The 27,027-nt window shown below is 38.2% G+C and overlaps 1 protein-coding gene and 1 pseudogene across 1 annotated transcript in view; one reads left to right on the top strand and one right to left on the bottom strand.

The window, feature by feature from the left end:
• Nucleotides 1-6,434: 6,434 nt before the first annotated feature.
• LOC100366577 (aladin-like) overlaps nt 6,435-27,027 on the bottom strand; it is a 43,157-nt gene continuing 22,564 nt past the window's right edge. Inside the window, exons 7-12 of the mRNA XM_006825357.3 lie at nt 19,106-19,226; nt 16,914-17,038; nt 16,481-16,717; nt 9,029-9,178; nt 8,830-8,914; nt 6,435-6,900 (exon numbers count right to left, since the gene is read on the bottom strand). Of these exons, the coding sequence (XP_006825420.1) occupies nt 6,760-6,900; nt 8,830-8,914; nt 9,029-9,178; nt 16,481-16,717; nt 16,914-17,038; nt 19,106-19,226 (859 nt within the window). The 3' untranslated portion in view covers nt 6,435-6,759. The remainder of the gene's footprint in view (nt 6,901-8,829; nt 8,915-9,028; nt 9,179-16,480; nt 16,718-16,913; nt 17,039-19,105; nt 19,227-27,027) is intronic.
• LOC144343530 (zinc finger protein 862-like) lies at nt 13,794-15,460 on the top strand (annotated as a pseudogene).

Below are 27,027 nucleotides of genomic sequence, written 5' to 3'. Positions count from 1 at the left end.
ACAGTAAGTTTAAGTTGCTAAGACGTTTATTAATACGACATATTTTGATATTGTCGCACTTGATTCTAAATTTTTTGCAGGGTTGTCTATTATTGAGTGTTTTTAGAATAGATCTGTTTTTATCTAACGTGTACTCCCAGTATGGGCAGACATCGCATTTCGTATTGTTCAAACCAAAATAAATCACAATGTGAATGCGCACATGAGTTATTAGAACAAAACAAAATTCAATATCGGGATTTTGTTCTGTTTATTACAATGTGTTATTTAGCTTCACACATGTCCTACTACCTTGCGTACAGTGATATCCCATTCGGAGTACTAGCATACAATTCATGGGGCTCAACAATTTGAACTTTAAGTATAGGTTATTATTAGCGGACTGTCTGACATGTCAATAGCATTTTTGATTGTCGATGCTTTTTGAGTACACACTGTGGTTATATGTTCTAATACTTTCTAACAAATGTAATGACAGTCGGCAGCAGAGATTATGCCTACTATCAAAATCGAAATATTTGTAGTTATAAAACGGCATGTTCAACGGGATAAAAAATTGATGAATAAGATAGAGTCGTTACGTGCCCAATTCTAATATTCAAAACAAAGAACAAAAAAGGAAAGAACTCGGCTACACTTCAGTTAAACATTATCAACGACCACGACACTACATCGCCTGCTTCAGCAGTTGAGCGGATGTTCTTAAAATACGGCAAATTTATTACAAAATAACTACTTAAGACAAAACCAATTAATCCTATTCAAATTGCACAGGTTGCTTTTTACGTGTCTAAATTATTATAAAACACGCAGTGCATCAGACCACAGTGATCAGACAGACCTTTTTATTCGCGACCATGTACAATAGAGTTATCCATTTAAACAAATATCAGTCACATTATAGCCTGGTGGATTTAAAGGTTATTCGTGCCATGGCGGCTGTGTTGGGAGTTTTGTTACTGTAATTTCAGTTTATTCACCGCTTCGCGCAGTGAGATAACGTGATTGGCTATATTTGAATCTATGAATCTGAATATAGAAAATAAAATATATTGTAATATTGATCGGAATCTGTAGCACACCCACTGAGTGTAACATGTTATATATCAATGCACATTTCAAACATGACATGTAATTTTATCTTTTAATATTTTGCCTATTTTGTAGCAGCTGTCCCTCAGTTTGGGAAAGGTTCCTGGAAAACTAAACTGGGTAGCAAATAGCCGGCATAATTCGTGAGCAGGTGTCGCATGACATCGTGTACCCGCGGCCTAGCCACCCATGGTGGGGAAACATATTATACTTTCATTACAATTCATTTTAATCAATCTCGTCAGCGTTTTGAGTCACCTTTCCCGTAGAAACACGCCTCGTGATTGTCCTTGTAAAATGACTTGTCTTGGACAGCAGACAAATACACAAGTATGTACTTGGTCGTGTTCGCAGCGATTGATCCCTGGCCGATGCACGTGAAGAAACTGTATTCCATTCATGCCAAATATATATATATGTAGTCTTCAGAATAAAGTTCTACAGTCTTGATCTAATTTACGATAAAATACTGGCCAGGCCTGAAACTATGTTACTTGGCGTCAATGAAATTGTATCCCTAAGTTTCAGTGATAGTTCAAGTCTTCCAGCTTGAGGGACTGCTTGGTCCATTTTTGTATATTTAATTTGGATTCATGTACAATCGGCCCGACATAGTTTAAATACATAATTATCAGGCATCGTTCCAGTGAATTATCTCAAAATTCAAAATTTATATACACCATGATCAAACATGGTTTCCCTAAATTCGATGGATTTAATGCCATATTTGTATCTCAAAATTCACCACTTCCAGACAAGTGTATCGTATTTTTGAGTGAGTGATATATCTATATATATATATATATATAATTTGTCCAAATTTGCACAATATTCGGGTAAACATCCTGTTAAGGATTCTGATATAACGGGTGTAAGCTTCCTATCGTAAACAGTGCGTGTTTATCTAACGTCCATTGTCAGCATTGTGTTGATCGACGCCCGTCCTAAACTCAGTATGAAGAAACCAACGATATTCCAAACAAATACTAATAAATATTAACAAATACACAAAGAGGTGTAATATTAGGGTTTATTTTAGGCTTAGAAAATATTTTCTTTCACTCAGAATGGAACTGCCATTTAGCTTCATGGTCTTTCAGCTTGTCTTCGCCTCGGAGGAAAACAACAATACTTATACAAAACACATTGCGAAGACTCAATAATCAGGAAAGAAAACCCAGACAACCATGTTGTACTTGTGTCGAAATACATTTTGTATTTCACGTCAGAATATTGTTTAAAATAAAATATTCAGTCCAAGCCAAATCTAGGTCAAAGGGTCAGGTTGCGTGCATATAATTATATATAGTTAAAACAAAAAGTATTTGAACTTGTGTCAGCTGTTCAACATATATAGAAAACAGAAAAACAATGATAAGGCAATGTGAACCTCGGAATTTTTTTTTTTAGTCCGAATGATATTTTGTGAATTGCGCGGTCGAAAATAAAGCGGAAATTGTTCGGTCGAATTCAGCAAGCGGTAGCAAAAGCGAGACAAAAAAGTGATTGGAAAACGGAAGCGGGCGGGAGGTTGTGCGAAAATACTGTAACATTGCGCAAGTTTCGTTTAAATAGTTTTATTTTCCAAGTCAATATTCTATTTTACTTATACCATTTTTTCTAACGCAATGGCGAGGAAAAAAAAGCGTTGACAGACGAGGCAAACAAAATCTGCCACTCAGCGTCACACTCTGACCATCATGCTCTGACACAGCAATTTTTTTTTCACCATGAAACCCGTTTTGTTAGATTTCTTATCAGAGACACTTGAAGGATTAGCTTGTTTGTAAACTGTCAGCGTGTACAGTGGGACAGTAATGTTTGTCAGAGGATTATCCCTCGTTGTTCGTTTGCATAACAATGGAAACCCGAACCACGGTTACTTTTTTAGTAACCGTGCCCGAACGTTCCTGAAGTACGGACTCAAATGCCAGCAATTTTCTTCATTTTTCACGCTTGAAATTATTCATTATCTGACACTCTTTATGAGTTCTATGATATCAGTGATTAATGTGTTGCCCATTTTAGTGCATGTTTATAATAACGCAGCAAATTTACAATGTTTTATTATCGAAAACTGTTTTTCGCATTTTTCTTGAGTTGAAGTTTTGATTGAGTACGACTTATTGGGACCACCGCCAAATCAAGTGCGTTCGGACTAGGACATTCAAACTCGCAGTTAGCATTCAAAAGATAATGGTGTGCGAAATATGTCTGGGTTTTTTAGGAAAATGCTTTGTCACAGAACAATAGTATGTTAAAGGTGCCAAGTATGGAGTAATTAGGGGACAAAAAACAAACCTGCATAGAAATCGGAAGAATAGGTCTTTTGACTATGGAAGACGCATTTCAATAGACTTGATTACAGACAATGCCTTGCACAAATTTCACCTGGAAATTCCCGCATTGTACTCTCGCAATCGCAGACTTGGTCATTTTTACAAAAAGTTTTGCCATTTTTGTGGTCACGTAGTAATTATGTAAACATTGACTCTCCAGATTGTGCCAACGTGTCCCTCTATACTTAGGCTTTTGAAATATATAAGCTAAATTACGGTTCTGAATGAGATAATAGACAGAGAATGCTTTAATCAGAAACGTCATCAAACCCTTCTCGCTACCTTTACACATTGTGTATCATGTTTTGGACAACAATGAGGCTTCTCATGTCCCCCGGGGTCCTCGGATCTCACTTAAAACTGGAATTGTGGTAATACCTTTGCTATATGCCATTAAAAGGTGGCGCACTAACCTGTGAGACGCGTTATAACTGTTGAATTGCGTGTATCTTTGAAATATGTGTATCTGTCAAATTGGGGGCGCCCGAGGCTGAAATGGGCCTCCAACGAAAATGTGTAAATTTTTCACACTTTACGCGTTCTTCGAGGACGTGTCTCAGAATGGTGTCACGTGGTTAATAGGTCATTTGAAGCCATTCTATAGCACTTTAATCCGAGGACCCTGAAAATGTCCTCGCTAGCATTGAGACGTCCTCGGAGGCAGGTCAAATAACCTATCAACGTCCTCGAAGCATATAGTAATGCGAGTACACACACACATACACATACAGACACACTAACTGCAAAGACTCCCTTTTTGTGCTTCGCACACGGGAGTCAAAAACCACCTATTTAATGTGACCAGTCTAATGTGGCACAAATAAACTGTCAAATGAACCTGTGTATAAAAGCCAAAACAATAGTAGATGATTGCATGTAATAGTGTTTCACACTACCGTAGTCTTCACACTGACATTTGCAAAAGTAAAGCATGTATTTATTGATTCTCCATCTTCAAATATTTATTCACAAATTACCCCTTAAACAGAGAGATTGTCATTATTTTGAAATTAATCACCCTGTCTATAAAAGACTAAGTATCTTGGGTGGCCATAATACACCGGTTTGACTGTATTAACACTACTAGATGTGTGACATCAGTGTGAATACATAATAATATACCCATGGAAAATGTTTTGTATGGTTTAAAGCAGAAAAGTGGTTACCGGTACTGCATTTATTCAGGGGAAATCAGTAGATAAGTTATTCAAAAAGAATAGACAAACTAATGTAACCATGGTGATATATATCATCAGATGATAATGTAGAATTCTGAATCGTAAGTGGAGGAAGGGGGGTTGTTACCATCATAGGATCATGTGGTGTTCTGAATTGTTAGTGGGGTTGGGGGGAGTTACCATCATAGGATCATGTGGTGTTCTGAATTGTTAGTGGGGTTGGGGGGAGTTACCATCATAGGATCATGTGGTGTTCTGAATTGTTAGTGGGGTTGGGGGGAGTTACCATCATAGGATCATGTGGTGTTCTGAATTGTTAGTGGGGTTGGGGGGAGTTACCATCATAGGATCATGTGGTGTTCTGAATTGTTAGTGGGGTTGGGGGGAGTTACCAGCATGGGGTCATACTGTGTTCTAAATAATTAGTGGAGGATATCTGGATGCTGTTCCCAATGCTAAGTCATGCTATTGCAGTATTTTTAATCATTGGGAGGGTGTGTGTTACTAGTGCTAGAGAAATGTTGGAATGTGTTCGGAATCATTTGGCTGGTGTTGTATAGGGCATAGGGTCAGCATAGGGTCACGGGGTGTTCTGAATTACTAGTTGGAGGGTGTTGTTATCATAATCTGATCATGAGGTGTTATAAATCATTAGTGGAGGAAGGGGGTTGTCAAGATTATAGAATAGGTTTAGAATAATGTAAATATTTGCCAGAGGAATGTTAATGATTCAATTTCAAAGATCATTGTGATTATTAACTACACACAGGGCTGTATCTTATAAATTCTCACATTTGATCTAATATGACATGTTTATAAAAATTCAATTAATCAGACACATTAAAACACTGGTGTATATATAGCACCAGTATCTTGTGTTAGTACATACAAAAATCATTGTTTTTAAGAATGGAATGTAAGGCAGCTTTTAAATTGGAGTGACATGCCAATTCTAAGCTGTGCATTTGACTCTCATATTAACATTCTTATCATTGTGAGTGCGAGTACTAACCATTTTGATTCAAATACATACCAAGACAAACATCACATCATATGAAAATTTGTGCTTACAACTCTTTCTAGGGGATTCGGATTATAACACGATCTAAATCCAACGTTAAACCTATAAACGTTCCATTGTTTTTAGTGTCAAACCCCTTTGTTAAGTACAACAACAAATATTTCTTTGGTTTTGTGAGCTCTTGTGTGATTGGTCAATGCATGGACAGCTCTTCCACTTCCGTGTTTTACTCCCTATCAATTTGGGCCCTGTATAGACAGTATAGTAGTATAGTAACACCAAAGTCAAATGCCGTATGCCCAACGCAAGCTGGGCTGGAATATTATAATGAGCAAGTAAACAATGACGTCATATTTACTTCGATGCGATGTCACTACTTTCGTATCGAACTACAAGTATCTTTCCCCAAACGAACACACAATAGTTATCAGATGTTCTCGTGAACGTGGTTCACTAGTAAATATTACTTTTAATATATATGTCCCTGTTTAATTGAATAAAATTAAGTTAGTTTCAGACGGCAGTAATGTTTCCGTACATGCTATATTCAGTTTGTACCCCGTTTTCGACAAAATATTTGAACATTTTTGTTTTCATGATGCATGAATCTTCTTATTATGTTATTGTTTACCGACTATCGTATGCTCGTTTTTTATTGTTCTCTGCCACCATTCTGTGCACGTTTTCGACATGGATTAAAAACCAGTTGTAAGCACAAATTTTCATATGATTTTGCAACTACGACATCCATCCTTCTATCAACCAGGCCTATTCAAACACAAGCAACTCCAAGATACTGCTAAATTTTCATTGCTAAGACTTTTATAAAGACAAAATTTCGCAAAAAATTATCACACTTTGTGTTGTGGGATGCAAGAACAATTTCTACTGCTTTTCACAAAATTCAGAAATTTGTTTCTGATTACAGTATCCCCGAAGTATGTGAAAAGAGAAAAATTAAAATTTGTATTAACCTATCATATTTATTAATTATAATTCCAAATATTACTGAAATGAAATTAGTTATATTAGAGTTTCATAATGTTTATCGAGATGGAAGAAGCAGAGTGTAAAACATACAAAAGGCAGCACATTGAATAAATATTCTAGTTTCTTATTAAGTCCAATATCAGTGTGGTGATGAGAACATACGTGGTTGGTAAGTAGATCCATTAGTGAAGTCACTGTAAACAGGCAGTTTATCATTGGCGACATTACTTGAAGGTACAAAAAAGAGTGGAACAAAGGACACACGACCACTCAACCAACACTGCAAAGAAACAACGTTAAGATTTAATACCAGTGTATGTTGGTTTAGCCAGAGGACTGTGGTGTAATAACTAGAGACAAGAAATTCACAAAGCAAAGAATATGAGAAATGCTGTAAGAAATAATTTCTAGTAGACAGCATTATGCACAGCTATCCATTTCTAGTGTACATAATATCTGAGATAAAATAAATTGTGATTTGTTCAGTACAATGGTACAAAGGGAAAACAAAATTGTATACATATAAAAACAAAATAACTACAAGTAACAACACATTTGTTTACAACATCTGTTCAATCAATAAAAGCATGCACTTTAGCCACCGTGAAAACTCCAAAATTTCGACCGTGTTTTTTTTTTTTTTTTTTTTAAATTAAGGTGCATTTTCGGATGGTCGAATTTTTCAGAATAGAAATAGCAATTAAAAAAAAATGGGAATGATAGACAGTGTGCTTCATTAGTCTTTAAAAAATGCAATGTCCGTCAATTGATGTAAACTTCCCCATGTTTCATGGTAAAAGCGAAGGTCGTGGCCGAGTTGTAGGCTAAACAACTCAAAATCAAAACAAAGTCTTTAATCAGTGAGTATTATGACAAGGAAAACAAAACATCAAGACACAGAGAAGAGGTCAGCACAAAACTAATAGTTCAAAAGACAAAGCTGTCTCGCACCACCTAGGAAAACTTGCGAAAGTTCGAAGTACAGGTACCCATTGGACAAAAGATACATGGAAGTTTATCAAACTATCTCCCCAACCCAGTGCAATGTATCTGGTTAGAATTAAAGCTCACGTGTCCCTTATTTGAGGGACCAGATTCTGCCGTAAATTCCTCCTTGGATTAAAAAATAAAATGTGATTTAAAAAAATAAAATGGGACTTTAAGGTGTATTTGGCGTCATTTTCGGACATTTCAATCATTCCTGACGGCTAAAATAGAGTCTAAGTTTTACCGTAGTCATTAACGTCTATTCAAGTGTATGATTTTTATCGTGACTAACGTGAACGGGTAAGATTCGTTTCGACAATGAGCTGTTATCACTGTAAACAATGTTAAATTATTCTTCAAATGCCCAGTTTATTTGTTAAAAACAACTAATTTTTTGATTTAGAAAAAAATCATGCTGTTTTCCCATCAAAATCCAAGCCAAAAGATCATACTACAACATCAATCTCTTCCGCATTGCATTCATTAACATTAACATATTTAAATGAGCTATGGTAATTTGAACACGTTGGCATCATCCAGCTTTTTGATTGGTTAATTAGCGATTTGACCTATTTGAACATGGCAGATATCCTACAGCATCGAACGTTTATACGAGACCGGAATCATTCGCTTACGATGAAACTAAGTTGACTTTTATTTGTATTTCATAACAATTCAACGAATTTATTTTGTGTACATTATTATAATCACTACTGAGTAATAATCAACAATTCAGAAACGCAGCATGACCAGATTTTGCAACCATGATCATTTGCTTCTATGTAGAAGATGTGTGTTGTGTTCGTTTTTATTTGAAACTTCGTTTAGAATATACTTTCGTTACCAATAAAATAAAAATCTCTCAGTCAATCAGAAACCCGGATTCATGCCTTCAAGGAAAGTCCCGTTTGGACGCTCACATCGTTGTTTTTTTTCGTTTGGGGGAAAACCCAAACTGGTCTCAATTTTCGAATAAGAATAAGTCGTCAATTTTTAGTGGAGTTGAAAATTTGGAGGTAAATAAAATATCGAAACCCGGTAAATAATCAGGCGAACAAATTTTTAAAGGGGTCAAAATTTTGGAGTTTTTACGGTAATTGTGATAATGAAGTCGAATTATCAGATTGCACAAGACAAATAATTTGTGGTATATTATACAGATAGTAAAGGTGATTTATCATACATGTGGTGGGTATGTAAAGTTAATATAATATATACTTACGATTGTAAGCAAGGCACCTTTGTTGAAATTTGGCTGAAAACTAACAAGCTGTGGCATATCGTCTTTATGACCTTTGACAAAACCGCTGCAATGTAACAAATAAATGCATTCCAAGAATCAAAAGCTGGGAATTGAATGAGATTTATATCTGACCCGATTTAAAATGGTAACCAAAACTATATTTGCAGGAATTGCTTACCAAGGCATTATTTCAAACACTGGTTTGATCCTTGTTCTGAACAGCGCCACCAAGTGGCCAGTATTGTTGCTTTCTTGTTTTCCAGAAAATAGAATAGCCAGTCTTTCTCCTGTGGGATCCCATGCCATATCCTGTATACTGCCTCCAATGCTGCCAAACAAAAAAAAAGATTCACTAATTGTACTTAATTATTATTTCTCCAGTAATTTTCCAAAAAAGGTAAACAAAGAGTAGTCCATATTAAAGGGGAGCAGAAGTGTAGCTTTTGACACTCTGTACATGAAATTTGAGATCTATGAATGAATTCTGTCGATAAAAATAACTTATATGTGCTGCAAAATGCCCTAAATATCGAGTATAAAACGGGCTGTGAAGCAGACGACAAACGTCCGCTTTTCCTAGCGTCATTTCGCCTCTAGAGGGCCAGTCAAATGACGTCATCAGTGAACACTGATAATTGAAGCCATTCATGCTAGTACGTCAATCCCATAGAAATGCTACTATGAAAGACCTTGTTAACTGACTACTTAAAATTTGAAATATGGCGAGGTGTTGTGTTATGAATGCCATAACGATTCATGTTATTTTTCTCGAAATCCCAAATAAAAAATCACGTTGTTGGTTGCGGAAGAACTAACCTGAAAGTGAAGACAGTACAGCGTTCTGGCTATAGTAAACAGTGAGTGAGTGAATAAATATTGTACGAGTTAAAACTAAATGAGAAATATGCTAATATCACTTGAACCACAGTACTCATTTTGCCTCACTTCTCCCTTTTTAAACGATCGCTTAATTTCCGACCGCACTGTATTTTCCGACCCGAAACGACCACATTTTTACCGTTTTTTTTTTCTCTCGCTCGCTTATTGAAAACACCGACCGCTCGCCCAAACACTGGTCACCGGCACAGGAGTAGTCAAAATGTTTGGGGATATACAAAGAAAATTCTGAACGGCTCTTCAAATCTATACCACTCTGTATCGTTCGCGAACAACTTCATCTGTGTCAAATACTAGAGCCGGTACAATATTGTAAACAAAAGCCATTATATATCTTTTTTTATTCTGGTTTCACAAACGTTGAATAGCCGTCAAACATTCAAGTATATTTAGTTTTTAACTATCTATAATTATATGCACGCAATTTGACCTTTTGACCTAGATTTGATTGGGATGGAATATTTTATTTTAAACAATATTCTGACGTTACTTACTGCCCCAAAAATGTTTCAACACAATTGCGGTATGACTGTCCGATTTACAAGTGCATCGGGTAATATATTAATAACCATTCTCACCAATCGCTTGCTTAGGAGAGAGTAGGAAATCAAACAGCCGCAGGTAGCCCGCCTTTTATGCATAGATTTCATGACGCCGTCTGACAGCGGTCGGGTACGAAAAGCTCGCACAGCAATTCACACTTATTGTCAAGACAATGAATGAACAGAAAAGACTGGGAAATTAAAAAGATTATATTTCCACAAAGTTAAATAAATCTGGCTACATCAAAAGCTTGGAAACTAGTTATAATACTTTGCAAAAGACTGAGTGATCAACAACATCATTTTGGGATGCAATTGAACTTGAACTTCTTTCCGTAACTTACTGCACGGCGATGCTGACATCAAGTGTGTGTTGACCAAAGTTTGACCCCAAGTCACGCACTGAACAGGCGCGTTACCTTAGCAATCTTTTTCTTTCATGCTCCGCGCGTCGATCTTGTAAAATTGTTATTAGTTCTGACGGTGCTGTACGCAAACTTGTATATTTTGAGGTCGTTTACTTAGTGCGCTGCTTTTCTAATTATGCAAATTTGTTTACAATGTCGTACCGGCTCTAAAAATTTCAACATTGTAATATATCGCTTTCATAATAATTATGCAAAGTCAGTTATTTTATATTGGACACAGGTGAAGTTTCGTCCGTGAACGATACAATGTGGTATAGATTTGAAGAGTAGTTCGGAATTTAAAAATAGTTAGTACCCGTTGTATCCCCAAACTGTATCACTCAAAACCACTATTTCGATCACTCCTGTGCCAGTGACCAGTGTTTGGGTGACCGGTCAGTGTTTTCAATGGGTCGGTGAGAGAAAAATTACGATAAAAATGCGGCTGTTTCCGGTCGGAAATTAAGCGATAAGCGGTCGATTAAAAGTGGGAAGTTGGGCGAAATGATTACTGTAGTTCAAGTGATATTAGCGTATTTCTAATTTAGTTTTTAACTCAAACAATATTTATTTACTCACTGTTTACTATAGCTAGAGCGCTGGACATGTCTTCATTTTCAAGTTAGTTTTTCTGCCGATTTCTCGCAACCAACAATGTGATTTTTTATTTGCGATTTCGAGAAACTTAACATGAATAGTTATGGCATTCATACACACAACACCTCGCCATGTTTCAACTTTTAAGTAGTCAGTTAACAAGGTATTTCATAGTAGCATTTCTATGGGATTGACATGGGTTCAATTATCAGTGTTCACTGATGACGTCATTTGACTGGCCCTCTAGAGGCGAAATGACGCCAGGAAAAGCGGACGTTTGTCGTCTGCTTCACAGCCAGTTTTATACCCGATATTTAGGGTATTTTGCAGCACATATAAGTTGTTTTTATTGACAGAATTCATTCATAGATCTCAAATTTCATGTACAGAGTGTCAAAAGCTACACCTCTGCTCCCCTTTAAAACACAAGCAGGAGAAATGTAGACAAAAGCACGTACATCCTACTATAGCAATGTATAGTTCATCTATTTTTGACTAAATTGCTCAAAATGTACCTTCATGTAATAAATGATAATAATTCAGCCTGTGCTGTCCCCGAAACAAGAAGCCAAAAGGCTGCTATGCCTGACCCGCTACGACGGGGGCCTAACCTGAAGAGACCCTGCTCAAAAGATTGGGTGTCTCTTAGGTAGTAGTTGATAAAGACGCTCTGCGTTCTCCAGAAGCCTGCCTTCAGAATGTGTTCGAGGGGGGCTCTGACGCTAGCACTAGTGAGTTAGCAATTGCACGGACCTCATGCACTCGTACTTGATGGCCCTGCAAGGTCTGTGTTGTGGAGGATAACGTATTATAGATCTCCAGTACAGTCGCAGTAATCCACCTGGCGATGGAAATCAGGGAAGGCCGGCTTATCCTGTTTGCCAGGGCCGTAACACAAAAACATATGTTTGGTTCCCCCTCTCGAAAACCTAGTATGGTTCTCGTAGCAACTCAACGCTCAAACCGAGCAGAGAAGCAATTCTTTTGATCCTTCGGACCGACAATATTTGACAGCAGAGGGATGACGATCGGCTGAGGATAGTGTCCTGGAATTTGGTTTTTGGCAAGAAATCCGATTTGTGTCTTTAGCACAACTTGATCGTCCATAAAGGCGGCGCATCCATTCGCAAAGGACAGTGCGCCTAGCTCTGACCGGCGCCTACCTGAGGAGAGGGCCAGCAGAAAGACTGTTTTCCACATCAAAAACTTGAGTGGTGCTGAAAGAAGGAGCTCAAAGGGTGGTCGGCTTAGGGCTGACAACACAACTGACAGATCCCAGTTGGGCGGTTCCCTTGTACGGGTTCTCGGTCTCTGATTATGGAAAGCAGTAAACAGTCTTCCAATAATGGGACAATCGGCTAGACTTGACCCCAAAGAGTTTTCTATGGCGGGGGACAAAGCTGACCTGTAGCCAACGATCGCTGCGTAGGACAAACCTACTTCGTCAAATAGATGGACAAAGAAGTCTGCTACCTGGCCGATAGAGGGATGGCATGGATCAATCTCCCTTCCACTACACCAATTAGTGTATGCTCGCCATTTTGAGTTGTAGGCAGCATTGGTGGAATCCCTGTTCGCCCTGGCCAGGACGTTGGCAGCCCACTTAGATAAACCTTTCGTCTGCGTGAGTCTACTGAGAGCCTCCATGCGTGTAAGTGGTACACTGCTGGGCTTGTTGGTAGTGCGCCGTCTGGTTGGGACAGCAAGGTATGTCTGGAAGCACTACTGGTGTTTCGACTATCATTTCCAGCAGGAGCGGAAACCAGGCCTTGGTCGGCCAATTGGGTGCCACCAGAGTTAATATGCAGGTGGGCAGTTAGCTCCACATTTTATTCCAGGCACGAAAGGAGAATTTGCTCAGCTAGGTCCGACAACGATGGGGAACGCCTCCTTGTTGATGTAGGAGACCAATGCTGTATTGTCTGTGCGGAGCAGGACTCTGTGGTCTTGAACTTCGGGTAGAAAGCGTAGTAATGCTAGGCGTACTGCTTTCAGCTCGAGCCAGTTGATATGGCGGTCCTGAACCCACTGCAGGGGCCATATTCCTTGGGCTTGTTTGTCCAATAGATAGGTTGCAGGGCTCGAAATTAACGGTAGTCCCGAGTCCACAGACTACCAGTTTCTTTCTTGGGGCTACCACTTTTCAAATTCGGTAGCCCAATTGGCTACCAAACATCCGGGATCGTTATGACGTACTTGTGATACGATAAAGCTAACACGCAAATTACAAGTTTGCGACCACATGCGACTAGGACAAGTTTGCAACAAGTTAAGATTCACAGGTACTTGGGGAAACAGCCAATCAAATTGTCCCATGGTTCTAGTTGCTTCTGTTATTTTTGAATAAAAGTCTGTTGTTTTCTTTTAATGGCGACTTGTCCGCATCATTTTTGTACACAAATTATACAAAGAATGTTTCAAATTAGTTTATTGACGCCAGTTGTCTTCCTAGCCGGCAAAATAATTTGTTGTTTGCCAGTTCAAGTCAGTCGACGTCAAGATGAGTCTCCTGATTTTTTTTCGGAAACAGTCACCACAATCACCCACACAGTCGCATGACCAACACAAAAACGTTGACGAGGGACCAAATAAAAAGGCAAGGATAGAGCGAGTGCGAAAATGTCAAGGTTCTTGGAAAACTGGTCGAGACTGGCTGAAGTATGATGCCGCAAAAAATGGAACATCGGCATTCGCAAGCAATGGCGGTTGTACGAATTTTCGCATCGAATCATTGCGAAAACATGAATCAAGTAGTATTCATCGTAGAGCAGTACAGAAAGTTGTCATTGGAAAAAGCTCAAATCCTCGTCCACTTGTGAGTTGCGTGATGAACATGGATCAAACGCAGTACCAACGACTTCAAATAATATTTCATACCGCATATTACCTTGCAAAAAACGAGAAACCGTTTTCCGATTTTGCTGATCTTCCGACGCTTCAAGAAATCAACGGTGTTATCGAAACGACAAGCAGGCTGCTTCTTTTATTGGTTTTATTGGCGAGTCCATACGCCGTCATGTTGCCGACAGCATAAATGAAAGTGGACTGTACTCAGTATTGATTGATTCGTCAACAGACCGTGCTGTTGTGGAGGAAGAAATCATTTACGTCCATGTGTTAGAAGACTGCCGTCCAGTAACTAAGTCTCTCAGCCTGCAAGCAATGCCTCGAGGTACTGCGGAGTCCATAATTATGGCGATCGACGCAGGTTTTCACGTTGAAATGGGGTTAGGAAGAAACAAATGGCGGGAGAGACTGGTAGCTATGGCTTCCGATGGTGCGGCCGTCATGGTGGGGAATCGATCCTGGGTTATGACACGTATTCGCCAAGATGTGCCCCACCTCGTCAGTGTCCACTGTACAGCACCGTCTTGAACTGTGCCAGAAGACAGCTCTAAGGCAGTGTCGTAATTGTTCCTACACTGAAGATTTTTTAGTTCAAATTTTTAAATTTTATAATAATTCGCCACGTAATCTTGCAGCTTTGAGAAAGGCAGGTAACACTCTGGAGGTCGCTGTGTTGAAACCAACAAATGTAGTTGGGAACGCGATGGGTAGACCATCACAAGCGTGCGCTGGAGGCAATCGATCAAGACTGGAAGCCGCTTGTTACCCACCTAGAGGATATCGTAGTTTGTTTATATACAGCTTGATATTTATCGTGTTCTAAGTCACATGTCACTCTTATTCCAGCGAAATGACACTTCAATTGAAAGTGTAGTGTACGGACTTAAAACTACACTTGACAACTTGCAACTGTTAATTAATGAACTCGGCCCATCTGAAAGCATGTTTATTGACGAAACACTTAATGGCACTCGTTACATGTTTCGCTGCTCTCCACTCCATGATCCACCGAGGCGAGAAAATGGAAATGCAGAGGACGAGAAAACATCGCTAATCAATGCATGCAGAGATGAAATCACCACCCGGTTCCTATCATCTACTGAGGAACCAGTGCTTGCGTCAGCGGCAGTGTTTGATCCAACTAACTGGCCTCAACATCCAGACGAACTTCGAAATTATGGTCGAAATGAAATAACAACCATCCTGCGCCACTCTGAAGACTCTGAAGGATCGCCCGAGGTACCTAATGTATTCGACGCGGACGAACTGCCTTCTCTCAACTTATGTGTGCGAGAGCGTGTTCGAGAGTGCGTTTCATGACAGAATCGGTTCCCTCTGGGAAAGCCTGCCGGTCGGCGAGAAGGGAGTTGAAACCCACGACAGAGCTCGGACTTGAGAGTAAATTATTGAGTCCAGTTGAAAGTGAGGGGGAGGTACAATGTGTGCCCTGACCTGAAAACCCTGCCCCGAGATCTGAGCCTTGGGTACCAGCATCCCCATTGGTGCCACTAGCCTGAGCCTCTTGCTTGACGTCTCTGTACGAGTACCGGTAGCTGAGCATGAGGACTTCTCACTCATGCCAATGCACAACTAACTCTTACCGGTTAAACTTTTCGCTAGCGAGCGGCGCAGTCAGTCTCGGCAATCTTTACGCAATCCTGGAAAGAATCCCAGGCCCCAGAACTCCAATGATCACAAAAAATGCCCTCTGGACAAACGCCTGAACCCCGTACGCAACTAATACATCAGTAGCATTTAGCATGTGGGTTCCAATCTTGTATGTTCTGTGTACAATTATTGCAAACCCGCCTCAAAAACAGAGGGGATAAAACTGGTGGCGAGCTTCTGACGCTGCCAGTGCATCTATCCATTTCTAAATACATTGTAAATAAAAGATGACATGCATGAGGGAAACAAAATACAGTTGTAAAAGGTGCCACCGTGAAACCAACAGTAACCCACGATAGAAACCCATAGAGGAAAAAGCAAACGAGCCAGGCAGAGCCGCTCAGAATCATTCCCGACGAGGCGGAGATGAAAAAAGAATGATTGTACAGCCGTTAATGGCGCTGCCATTTGGCCTCGGTCATGTGGTTCGTGACGCTAGGGAAAGAAAATCTTAGGGTCATGGGGCTTCCCCTGACCTAGATTCTATCTCTCCGTCACCGGCAGAATTGCTGATTAATGCCTACAGTTCAAAATAGTCATTTTTACTGACCGGAGTCTATGGTGGGTAATTGAACGTAGTGAATTAACCAATCTTGCAGTCAGTTAACCTTTAACCTCTTCACATCCACTGGCTCACTCCCCCAAACACAGATACACAAAAGTATGCATTACCATATTTCCTCATCCTCTGTTTCCATGGTAATTTCTGCAAGATTTACACAATTAACAGCAGTCTGATTAGATCCAAAAATCGTTGAGTTGGAGTCATGAAATGGCAAGGAATAAATGACTGGTTCCTCAGTTACTGTAAATAGTAAAATATCTCCCAGTGGACTCCAGCAAGCTGACTGACACCGACCTGACAGGTTAGACCATCTTTCACATGACCATGTCTGGCTTTCCCAAACTCTGCAAGCAATGTAAGAAAAAGAAATTTAACTTAAAGTGTGCAATAAAAAGTATCCATCATCCAATGTTGAAACCTGTTTTATACATTCAATAAAAACAGATTGATGCAAACCTCAACAAAGCTACAAAACTAACATACAGACTAATTTGTAACGATGAATTAACAACAACATTTCGATGAGTAATTATTTCTCACCTGAAAACTGATGATGGTGTGGCAGCAAATACTTTACTACCGTCAGGCGACCACCTTAATAGTGACACGCCACCCCCACCAAGACGACGTAAAGGAACACAAGTTTCCATGGCAACATTCCAGACCTGCACAAGCATACATGATACATGAATAAAAGACTTGGATAACATACTCCAAATCATTGAAACTTTGAACGCAATTATTACTTAGCTGGTAGCTACATTTCAACAAATATTTTACTGGAGATCAAAGAATATATTTTAATTAAAGGTATACTGTAAAAAAATCTAAATTTCACTTCTCTAAAAAGTTTTATCACTTAATTATTTGGTAGATTTGTGTGATTCATTAGCTTCTGAAATTTTGAGACCAATGGTTTAAATTAAATTCTTATATACAAACTGTAGCTTTCATAGAGTTTAATTGAGTTTAATCATGGAAGGTACTAACGGAAGGAGCCACAACGCTATTGTTTTTAATTTAGCTTAGTCCCATGATCGTTTGTCAATGTTTGTTCGCAAACATTGGTTCTCGTTAGCTCTTAACACCTTCGTACAATGGGTTACGCTAGTCTCGAGCATTCGGTAATAGTCGAAGCATGTTCGGAAGGGATAGACGAACCTCGCATATACAATGCTGAAAATGGCGTCTAGTTTGAATGCTGTTGTTTCCAGAGATCTTGGTGAACTTTAATGAAAAATTGGCAGATATACATGTAACATCGATTGAAAAAGAACTGATGAACTATCGTGAATTATTTTATATTTGTAACAGTGATGAGACTTAATCAATGATTGCCTGTGATAATAACGACTGCATTATTCAATGGAACCATTGTCATTGCGTGGGTTCGACACCCGAAACTAGTGAAATTTTCGACCACCAGGCATCAGCGAACATCACCAGAAAAGATAGTATCAAAAGAAGGGCATGCCTAGACACTTTCCCTGTGATAATATTTTTTAGAAGTCCTTAGGAATTTTTGTTGTAGACACTCGAAATCTTGTTCTTGTTACAGTTGCTAATAACTAAATCATGTGAAATCTGTGAAGTCAAACATTCATCTGTTAAATTTCCGGTTGTGAAATACGTATTTTGACCTTTCACACCTAAACAAACCGAGTGCGCATGTGTGATGACCGTAGTTTCATAATGTGCATATATTTTATGGTCACATTTAAAAATCGGCGGGGTTGTATCATATTCTGCTAACTCGTTACTTGTGTAAACAATCGCAAACTATCATCGACATCAAAGATGAGCTAGACAATGTCCTCATCAGGATTAACTTGAGTTGAAACAAAAGAAAATAAGCCTGTTAACAAGCTTAAGTGGCCACTTGAGAGGCGTCGTGGCTCCTTCCGTTAGTACCTTCCATGGTTTAATGAAATTACATTATGATTACAATTTAATTTACAACCACGAATCACAATTCACAGTTTAGTGGTTGCCTGTGATACTAGCTTCGCACATCTTCCAAATATTGGTGATTACGAAAAACAATTTGCAGATAAATGTCATTATGGAAATTGCAGTATAAATTTATTCCCATTGATTTTGCTGATAAAGATGCACTTTTTAAAACATTAAACAAGTATTGAAAAGGAAACAGCTTTCATCTTGATAAATGTTTTTTCAAATTTTCACCTATCACAAGTGATTGTGTTATGACAGAAATGTTGCTTTCTGACAACAAATGATGTACCTACCATATATGTCACTTGATGTTTTGATAATCACCGATTTTTTGTCATAATTTCATTAGAATTTTGTCTTCTATACTGTAATACATGTCCATTTTTTTCATTATTTATACTAATCTTAGAATAACTTACAGAAGTAGTGTTAAACAGGGATTTTTTTTAAACAAGGGAACAGGGCCCTCATGCCATGGCCATGCAACCCTTTACCCTGGGGAGAAGATCCTTTGGCAACCATAAAATTCTGATTGACCAAGGATCACATGTGACCACAGTCTTCAACTGCGACCTGTCTGATAGTCATTTTGGCCCCAAAGAAGCCATAGAATGCTGCATTTCAACTTAGAATTATTAAAAACTTCACACCCTGGTAGGGAGAACCCCATGTCCCCCCCACTTGGTGGCGCCGCTGAATTGCAGTGCTCCCTCTTGCAGTTTTTTTTTTTAGAAAAACTCCTGGTTAAATATACAAATGTCCTAAACCTGACTTACCATCATAGCTGTATCAGTTGGTGAAGCTGAGAGAAGCAAATCACCACTAGGATGCCAACATATCTGGGTTACTGGACTATGACTCGTCTGACTTAATATCTGAACACTGCTACTGGATGGCCTACAAATTTAAACAATTTAACATTGAACTATCTTTAATCTGGCTCAGCTTGCTTTTAAAAGTTCTACATAAATTGTGCAAGAGATGTTTAACATTATAGTACACAGGTAAATAATACAAAGATTGAAATACTAAAAGTAAAATCAAGCAGCCTCTCGGCTAAGATAGCTCCGCTGTTAGCAATGAACATTTCAATTAAAGAATTGAAGATATCATCACAAAATGAACAAATCTGAGAGAGGTCCACCTGAGGTATCTATATGTATAATATCAAGCAAATGGAATTGTGTTTTTTAACGAGAAGTCGAAAATATCACTTTTTCCTAAAATTACAAAAATACTCACCAAAATTAGAGAATTGAAGATATCATCATGAAATGAACAAATTTAAGGTAGAGATGCAGTTTATTTGTGAATTTCAATCAAAAATAGTTTTTTTCGTTTTTTATATAAATTTTTATCTAAAGAACATTCTGTGAAAATTTGACCAATGAATTCTTATTGGAACACCATTAAAATTGCTGTTTATTTTCTGGTTAAAAATAAAAAACACTCACACGTGGCAATGTTTATGTCCAATTGCCTAATTTGCATGAGTAAGCAAATAACAGGACCTTTGATTGACAATATGCATATCGAGATTGTACGGGTCATAGTTCATTCAATTCACGCGCATGTGCAATTATTCTCGAATCAGTTATCGCTCGCTAGCAAACCAAACATTATATTTCCTCAGCGTTTTTTCCTAATTTTTATCATTACATTATGCGTGGTGTGAAAAGAAAGAGAGGTAGAAAGAAGATTCAGATGATTTCTATGTCGGAAGAGGCAAAAGCTACACTGAAGGCATCAGCCCGCCGAACGAAAAACAAAATCGATGTGAGCGTCTAAACGTGACTTTCCCTGAAGGTGAATCCGAGTTTCTGATTGACTGAGAGATTTTATTTTTAAATAATTGTACTCATAAAATAAACTGAGCATGTGAAGAATAATTTAACATTGTTCACAGTGATAACAGCTCATTGTCGAAACGAAGCTTACCCATTCACGCTAGTCACAATAAACATCATACTCTTGAATAGGCGTCAATGACTACGGTAAAACTTGGACTCTATATTAGGCATCAGGAATGATTGAAATGTTCGAAAATGACGCCAAAATACACCTTAAAAGTTCTATTTTTTTTCTAAATCCCATCCCGAATTTACGGCAGAATCTGGTCCCTCAAATAAGGGACACATGAGCTTTGATTCTAACCGGATATATTGCACTGGGTCGGGGAGATACAAACTTTCGTGTATCTTTTGTCCAATGCTAGGTGCTAGGTGGTGCGAGACAGCTTTGTTTGCAACCGGACGAACTCCGCTTAATTCAATGAAACAAATAACTGACAATGCTAAAATAAATTGCAGAGGTACGCTAAAATTAATTGAAAACAACCAAATAATTTCAATGAAAAATAAATCACAGAGAGAGGTAACTTGATACATTAACAACTCTTTTGACGCGCTGACCGCTTCTCCGCGTCTGATGTTTTGTTTTCCTTGTCATAATACTTACTGATTGATGATTTTGTTTTGATTTTTGAGTTCTTTAGCCTGCAACTCAACCACGACCTTTGCTTTTTCGGTGAAAAATGGGGAAGTTTACGTCAATTTGACGGACATTCCATTTTTTTTTAAACTAACGAGCACACTGTTTAGCACTCCTATTTTTTCATTTGCTGATTTCTATTCAGAAAAATTCGACAGCTCGAAAATGCACCTTAATTTTGCACTCATGTCATGTCAGATTTCCAACACAAATTATTTAAAACCGGTCGAAATTTTAAAAATTTTACGTTAGGAGCTGGAGCTCTCTCCTTGCAGCGACCGTCGCCGGTAGTACAACAGCATGTTTTGTACTAGTACGTACATCCGTGCGCTGATTTGTCTTAGAAAATTTCTGAATAAGGCGTTACCAAAATCGGAAAAAATAAAAAAATTGCCTCCTTAAAAAACGAACAGAATTCAAATATTTCTTTTAACAAATATGTTGCAGTGGGAAAATGGGATTGGAAACGCTGAACAAAACTTCTGTGCCTCGCGTTTCGATTTGAGGATTACGCGATTATTCATTATTGTGCGTTCGCTTCCTGGAGTTGGTTCTAAATATTACATAAAAATCATCAAGGATAATTAATTTAATATCCCACTTTGTACTCTTCACGGTAAACCATAGGCTCTGAAATACTCGTAGATTTTTTTATTGAAAATACATCGAAGAGAAGCCATGCTGTTTTGATCGTGATAAAAAGTCACCTTCCTAGGACCGCCCCCTGTTTAATTATTCATGAGATGACGTCATGTTTACTGGGCATTGACACATGTTTTTACCGACCCCATCAAAACACTGGTATGAATGACGTGTTTCTGATTTATATATTCAAGAGCAGTTGTTCTGGTCCAACAATTTTACATAAAATGTCTATGTCTATACGTTAACTTTCAATTTCAATAGTCTAGAAAGTATGACAAAGTATGACAAAGCAGTAATTCCCGGTTTAACGCGCAAATATGCAAATTAGCCTTTTTCTCGTCTTCTATTTTTGGTGAATTCTTGGGTTTTAAATTAAAATAGCTGATAGACGCTTTGGCCATTTGCCTCGAAATTTTCACACATTATTGACAAGGTGTTCCTCCTTCAAAATGCGCCCGGACAGTTTATTACTGCGAGTGGAACAAAAATAACAAGTCCGCAATTAACATGGATATATAAATTATGCAAAAATAGAAAAGAGTGAACTTTGAGGTCATGCTGTGCGACTTTGAAAGCCGTTAGAGAGATGAGTGGACGCATTTGAATTAGTAGTATACCAAGGTATCCAGTGATGTAATTTTACCCACAAACGGACTTGAAGTTTTTGAGCTAATTTTTTTTAAACCACTTTTGTCCAAAAAAGCATATTTTTGACCCAAAATCAAAAACGCATTCTGGATATTTAAAATAAAGACAAGTTTTACAAAGTTTGTATAATAAGCTTTCAGAAAATATATAACATGCTGGATATATAATACCATCTTCATTGTCTAATTACTCAATTAAAAAGCAAGCCAAATAAACTGCATCTCTACCTTAAGAGAGGTCTACCCAAGGTACATATACACCAAGTATAAATGTAATTAGGCTTGTAGTTTTAAAGTTGAAAGAGAAAAAAAATGGTGCGAACGACGATGGCGGACAACCACTCATATGATAAGCTCCACTCGACAAAGTCGACAGCGGAGCTAGTTATTTATGACAATGATAATCGCTTTAAAGATTATTTGTTTTCATGAAAAGGAAAAGCCAGCATATAGCTAGCTTGGGAGTTAAGTTATGCCTGATCTGTTCTGTACATATACATATACATACATGTATAGCTAGCTTAGGAATTAAGTAATGCCTGATCTGTTCTGTACATATACATATAGCCAGCTTGGGAGTTAAGTAATGCCTGATCTGTTCTGTACATATACATACATGTATAGCTAGCTTAGGAGTTAAGTTATGCCTGATCTGTACTGTACATATACATATAGCCAGCTTAGGAGTTAAGTAATGCCTGATCAGTAATGCCTGATCTGTACTGTACAGATACATATAGCCAGCTTGGGAGTTAAGTTATGTCTGATCTGTTCTGTACATATACATATAGCCAGCTTGGGAGTTAAGTTATGTCTGATCTGTTCTGTACTATACATATAGCCAGCTTAGGAGTTAAGTAATGCCTGATCTGTTCTGTACATATACATATAGCTAGCTTAGGAGTTAAGTTATGCCTGATCTGTACTGTACATATACATATAGCCAGCTTAGGAGTTAAGTTATGCCTGATCTGTTCTGTACATATACATACATGTATAGCTAGCTTAGGAGTTAAGTTATGCCTGATCTGTACTGTACATATACATATAGCCAGCTTAGGAGTTAAGTAATGCCTGATCAGTAATGCCTGATCTGTACTGTACAGATACATATAGCCAGCTTGGGAGTTAAGTTATGTCTGATCTGTTCTGTACATATACATATAGCCAGCTTGGGAGTTAAGTTATGCCTGATCTGTACTGTACATATACATATAGCTAGCTTAAGAGTTAAGTTATGCCTGATCTGTTCTGTACATATACATATAGCTAGCTTAGGAGTTAAGTTATGCCTGATCTGTTCTGTACTATACATATAGCTAGCTTGGGAGTTAAGTTATGCCTGATCTGTTCTGTACATATACATATAGCTAGCTTAGGAGTTAAGTTATGCCTGATCTGTTCTGTACATATACATATACATACATGTATAGCTAGCTTAGGAATTAAGTAATGCCTGATCTGTTCTGTACATATACATATAGCCAGCTTGGGAGTTAAGTAATGCCTGATCTGTTCTGTACATATACATACATGTATAGCTAGCTTAGGAGTTAAGTTATGCCTGATCTGTACTGTACATATACATATAGCCAGCTTAGGAGTTAAGTAATGCCTGATCAGTAATGCCTGATCTGTACTGTACAGATACATATAGCCAGCTTGGGAGTTAAGTTATGTCTGATCTGTTCTGTACATATACATATAGCCAGCTTGGGAGTTAAGTTATGTCTGATCTGTTCTGTACTATACATATAGCCAGCTTAGGAGTTAAGTAATGCCTGATCTGTTCTGTACATATACATATAGCTAGCTTAGGAGTTAAGTTATGCCTGATCTGTACTGTACATATACATATAGCCAGCTTAGGAGTTAAGTAATGCCTGATCTGTTCTGTACATATACATATAGCTAGCTTAGGAGTTAAGTTATGCCTGATCTGTACTGTACATATACATATAGCCAGCTTGGGAGTTAAGTTATGTCTGATCTGTTCTGTACATATACATATAGCCAGCTTGGGAGTTAAGTTATGCCTGATCTGTACTGTACATATACATATAGCCAGCTTAGGAGTTAAGTTATGCCTGATCTGTTCTGTACTATACATTGTACATACATTATAGCCAGCTTGGGAGTTAAGTAATGCCTGATCTGTTCTGTACTATACATACATTATAGCCAGCTTGGGAGTTAAGTTATGCCTGATCTGTTCTGTACTATACATATAGCCAGCTTAGGAGTTAAGTAATGCCTGATCTGTTCTGTACTATACATACATTATAGCCAGCTTAGGAGTTAAGTTATGTCTGATCTGTACTCTCCTATACATATAGCTAGCTTGGGAGTTAAGTTATGCCTGATCTGTTCTGTACTATACATACATTATAGCCAACTTAGGAGTTAAGTAATGCCTGATCTGTACTGTACATATACATATAGCCAGCTTAGGAGTTAAGTTATGTCTGATCTGTTCTGTACATATACATATAGCTAGCTTGGGAGTTAAGTAATGCCTGATCTGTACTGTACATATACATATAGCTAGCTTAGGAGTTAAGTAATGCCTGATCAGTTATGCCTGATCTGTTCTGTACATATACATATAGCTAGCTTGGGAGTTAAGTAATGCCTGATCAGTTATGCCTGATCTGTACTGTACTATACATATAGCTAGCTTAGGAGTTAAGTTATGCCTGATCTGTTCTGTACTATACATATAGCTAGCTTGGGAGTTAAGTAATGCCTGATTTGTACTTAGCCGTGGTTTCGCGGCGTTTTGGGTCCGGGAAGGTATTTTGCTTCGTCTGTCAGTTATATATACATCGTCGGTATACAGTATACTACTTTTTTCATTGTTATTTAAATCCTTTCCTGGCTCTAAGCGCCGTATTCGTCTTCGTAACCAGAGAAACACGTGGATTTGTTGATATCTTGAAGTCACGTGATCGTTTTGCGAGACTTGGCTTTACTCTCGTAGTTTTCAAGATGGCGGCGTTGTCGCTAACTGAGGTTGCAGAAATCGTGAGAAATGGTTGAAAAATAAACTACAACGAAGAAATAACGAACCCAGATTTCTGTCGAGGGAACATTATGATTTAGTTTACCCATGGAGGTATTTTACTTGAGGGAAATCTGTATATTTTTGTTGTTTTCTGACCAGTTATATAGGTCGGTAGTGTCATTTGCCATTTTTACCATTTTGCTCCACAGTTGGACCCGCGGCGTTAGGGTCCGACTGTATATCGACGATGTATATATAACTGACAGACGAAGCAAAATATCTTCCCGGACCCAAAACGCCGCGAAACCACGGCTAATCTGTACTGTACATATACATATAGCTAGCTTAGGAGTTAAGTTATGTCTGATCTGTACTGTACTATACATATAGCTAGCTTAGGAGTTAAGTTATGTCTGATCTGTACTGTACATATACATACATGTATAGCCAGCTTGGGAGTTAAGTAATGCCTGATCTGTTCTGTACATATACATATAGCCAGCTTAGGAGTTAAGTTATGTCTGATCTGTACTGTACATATACATATAGCCAGCTTAGGAGTTAAGTAATGCCTGATCTGTACTGTACATATACATATAGCTAGCTTAAGAGTTAAGTTATGTCTGATCTGTACTGTACTATACATATAGCTAGCTTAGGAGTTAAGTTATGCCTGATCAGTAATGCCTGATCTGTACTGTACAGATACATATAGCCAGCTTGGGAGTTAAGTTATGTCTGATCTGTTCTGTACATATACATATAGCCAGCTTGGGAGTTAAGTTATGCCTGATCTGTACTGTACATATACATATAGCTAGCTTAAGAGTTAAGTTATGCCTGATCTGTTCTGTACATATACATATAGCTAGCTTAGGAGTTAAGTTATGCCTGATCTGTTCTGTACTATACATATAGCTAGCTTGGGAGTTAAGTTATGCCTGATCTGTTCTGTACATATACATATAGCTAGCTTAGGAGTTAAGTTATGCCTGATCTGTTCTGTACATATACATATACATACATGTATAGCTAGCTTAGGAATTAAGTAATGCCTGATCTGTTCTGTACATATACATATAGCCAGCTTGGGAGTTAAGTAATGCCTGATCTGTTCTGTACATATACATACATGTATAGCTAGCTTAGGAGTTAAGTTATGCCTGATCTGTACTGTACATATACATATAGCCAGCTTAGGAGTTAAGTAATGCCTGATCAGTAATGCCTGATCTGTACTGTACAGATACATATAGCCAGCTTGGGAGTTAAGTTATGTCTGATCTGTTCTGTACATATACATATAGCCAGCTTGGGAGTTAAGTTATGTCTGATCTGTTCTGTACTATACATATAGCCAGCTTAGGAGTTAAGTAATGCCTGATCTGTTCTGTACATATACATATAGCTAGCTTAGGAGTTAAGTTATGCCTGATCTGTACTGTACATATACATATAGCCAGCTTAGGAGTTAAGTAATGCCTGATCTGTTCTGTACATATACATATAGCTAGCTTAGGAGTTAAGTTATGCCTGATCTGTACTGTACATATACATATAGCCAGCTTGGGAGTTAAGTTATGTCTGATCTGTTCTGTACATATACATATAGCCAGCTTGGGAGTTAAGTTATGCCTGATCTGTACTGTACATATACATATAGCCAGCTTAGGAGTTAAGTTATGTCTGATCTGTACTGTACATATACATACATGTATAGCCAGCTTGGGAGTTAAGTAATGCCTGATCTGTTCTGTACATATACATATAGCTAGCTTAGGAGTTAAGTTATGCCTGATCTGTACTGTACATATACATATAGCCAGCTTAGGAGTTAAGTAATGCCTGATCTGTACTGTACATATACATACATGTATAGCCAGCTTGGGAGTTAAGTTATGTCTGATCTGTA

This window comes from Saccoglossus kowalevskii, chromosome 7, assembly GCF_978046115.1.
Source record: "Saccoglossus kowalevskii chromosome 7, keSacKowa6.1, whole genome shotgun sequence".
Lineage (NCBI taxonomy): Eukaryota > Metazoa > Hemichordata > Enteropneusta > Harrimaniidae > Saccoglossus > Saccoglossus kowalevskii.
This window is presented reverse-complemented; position numbering and strand designations above follow the sequence as displayed.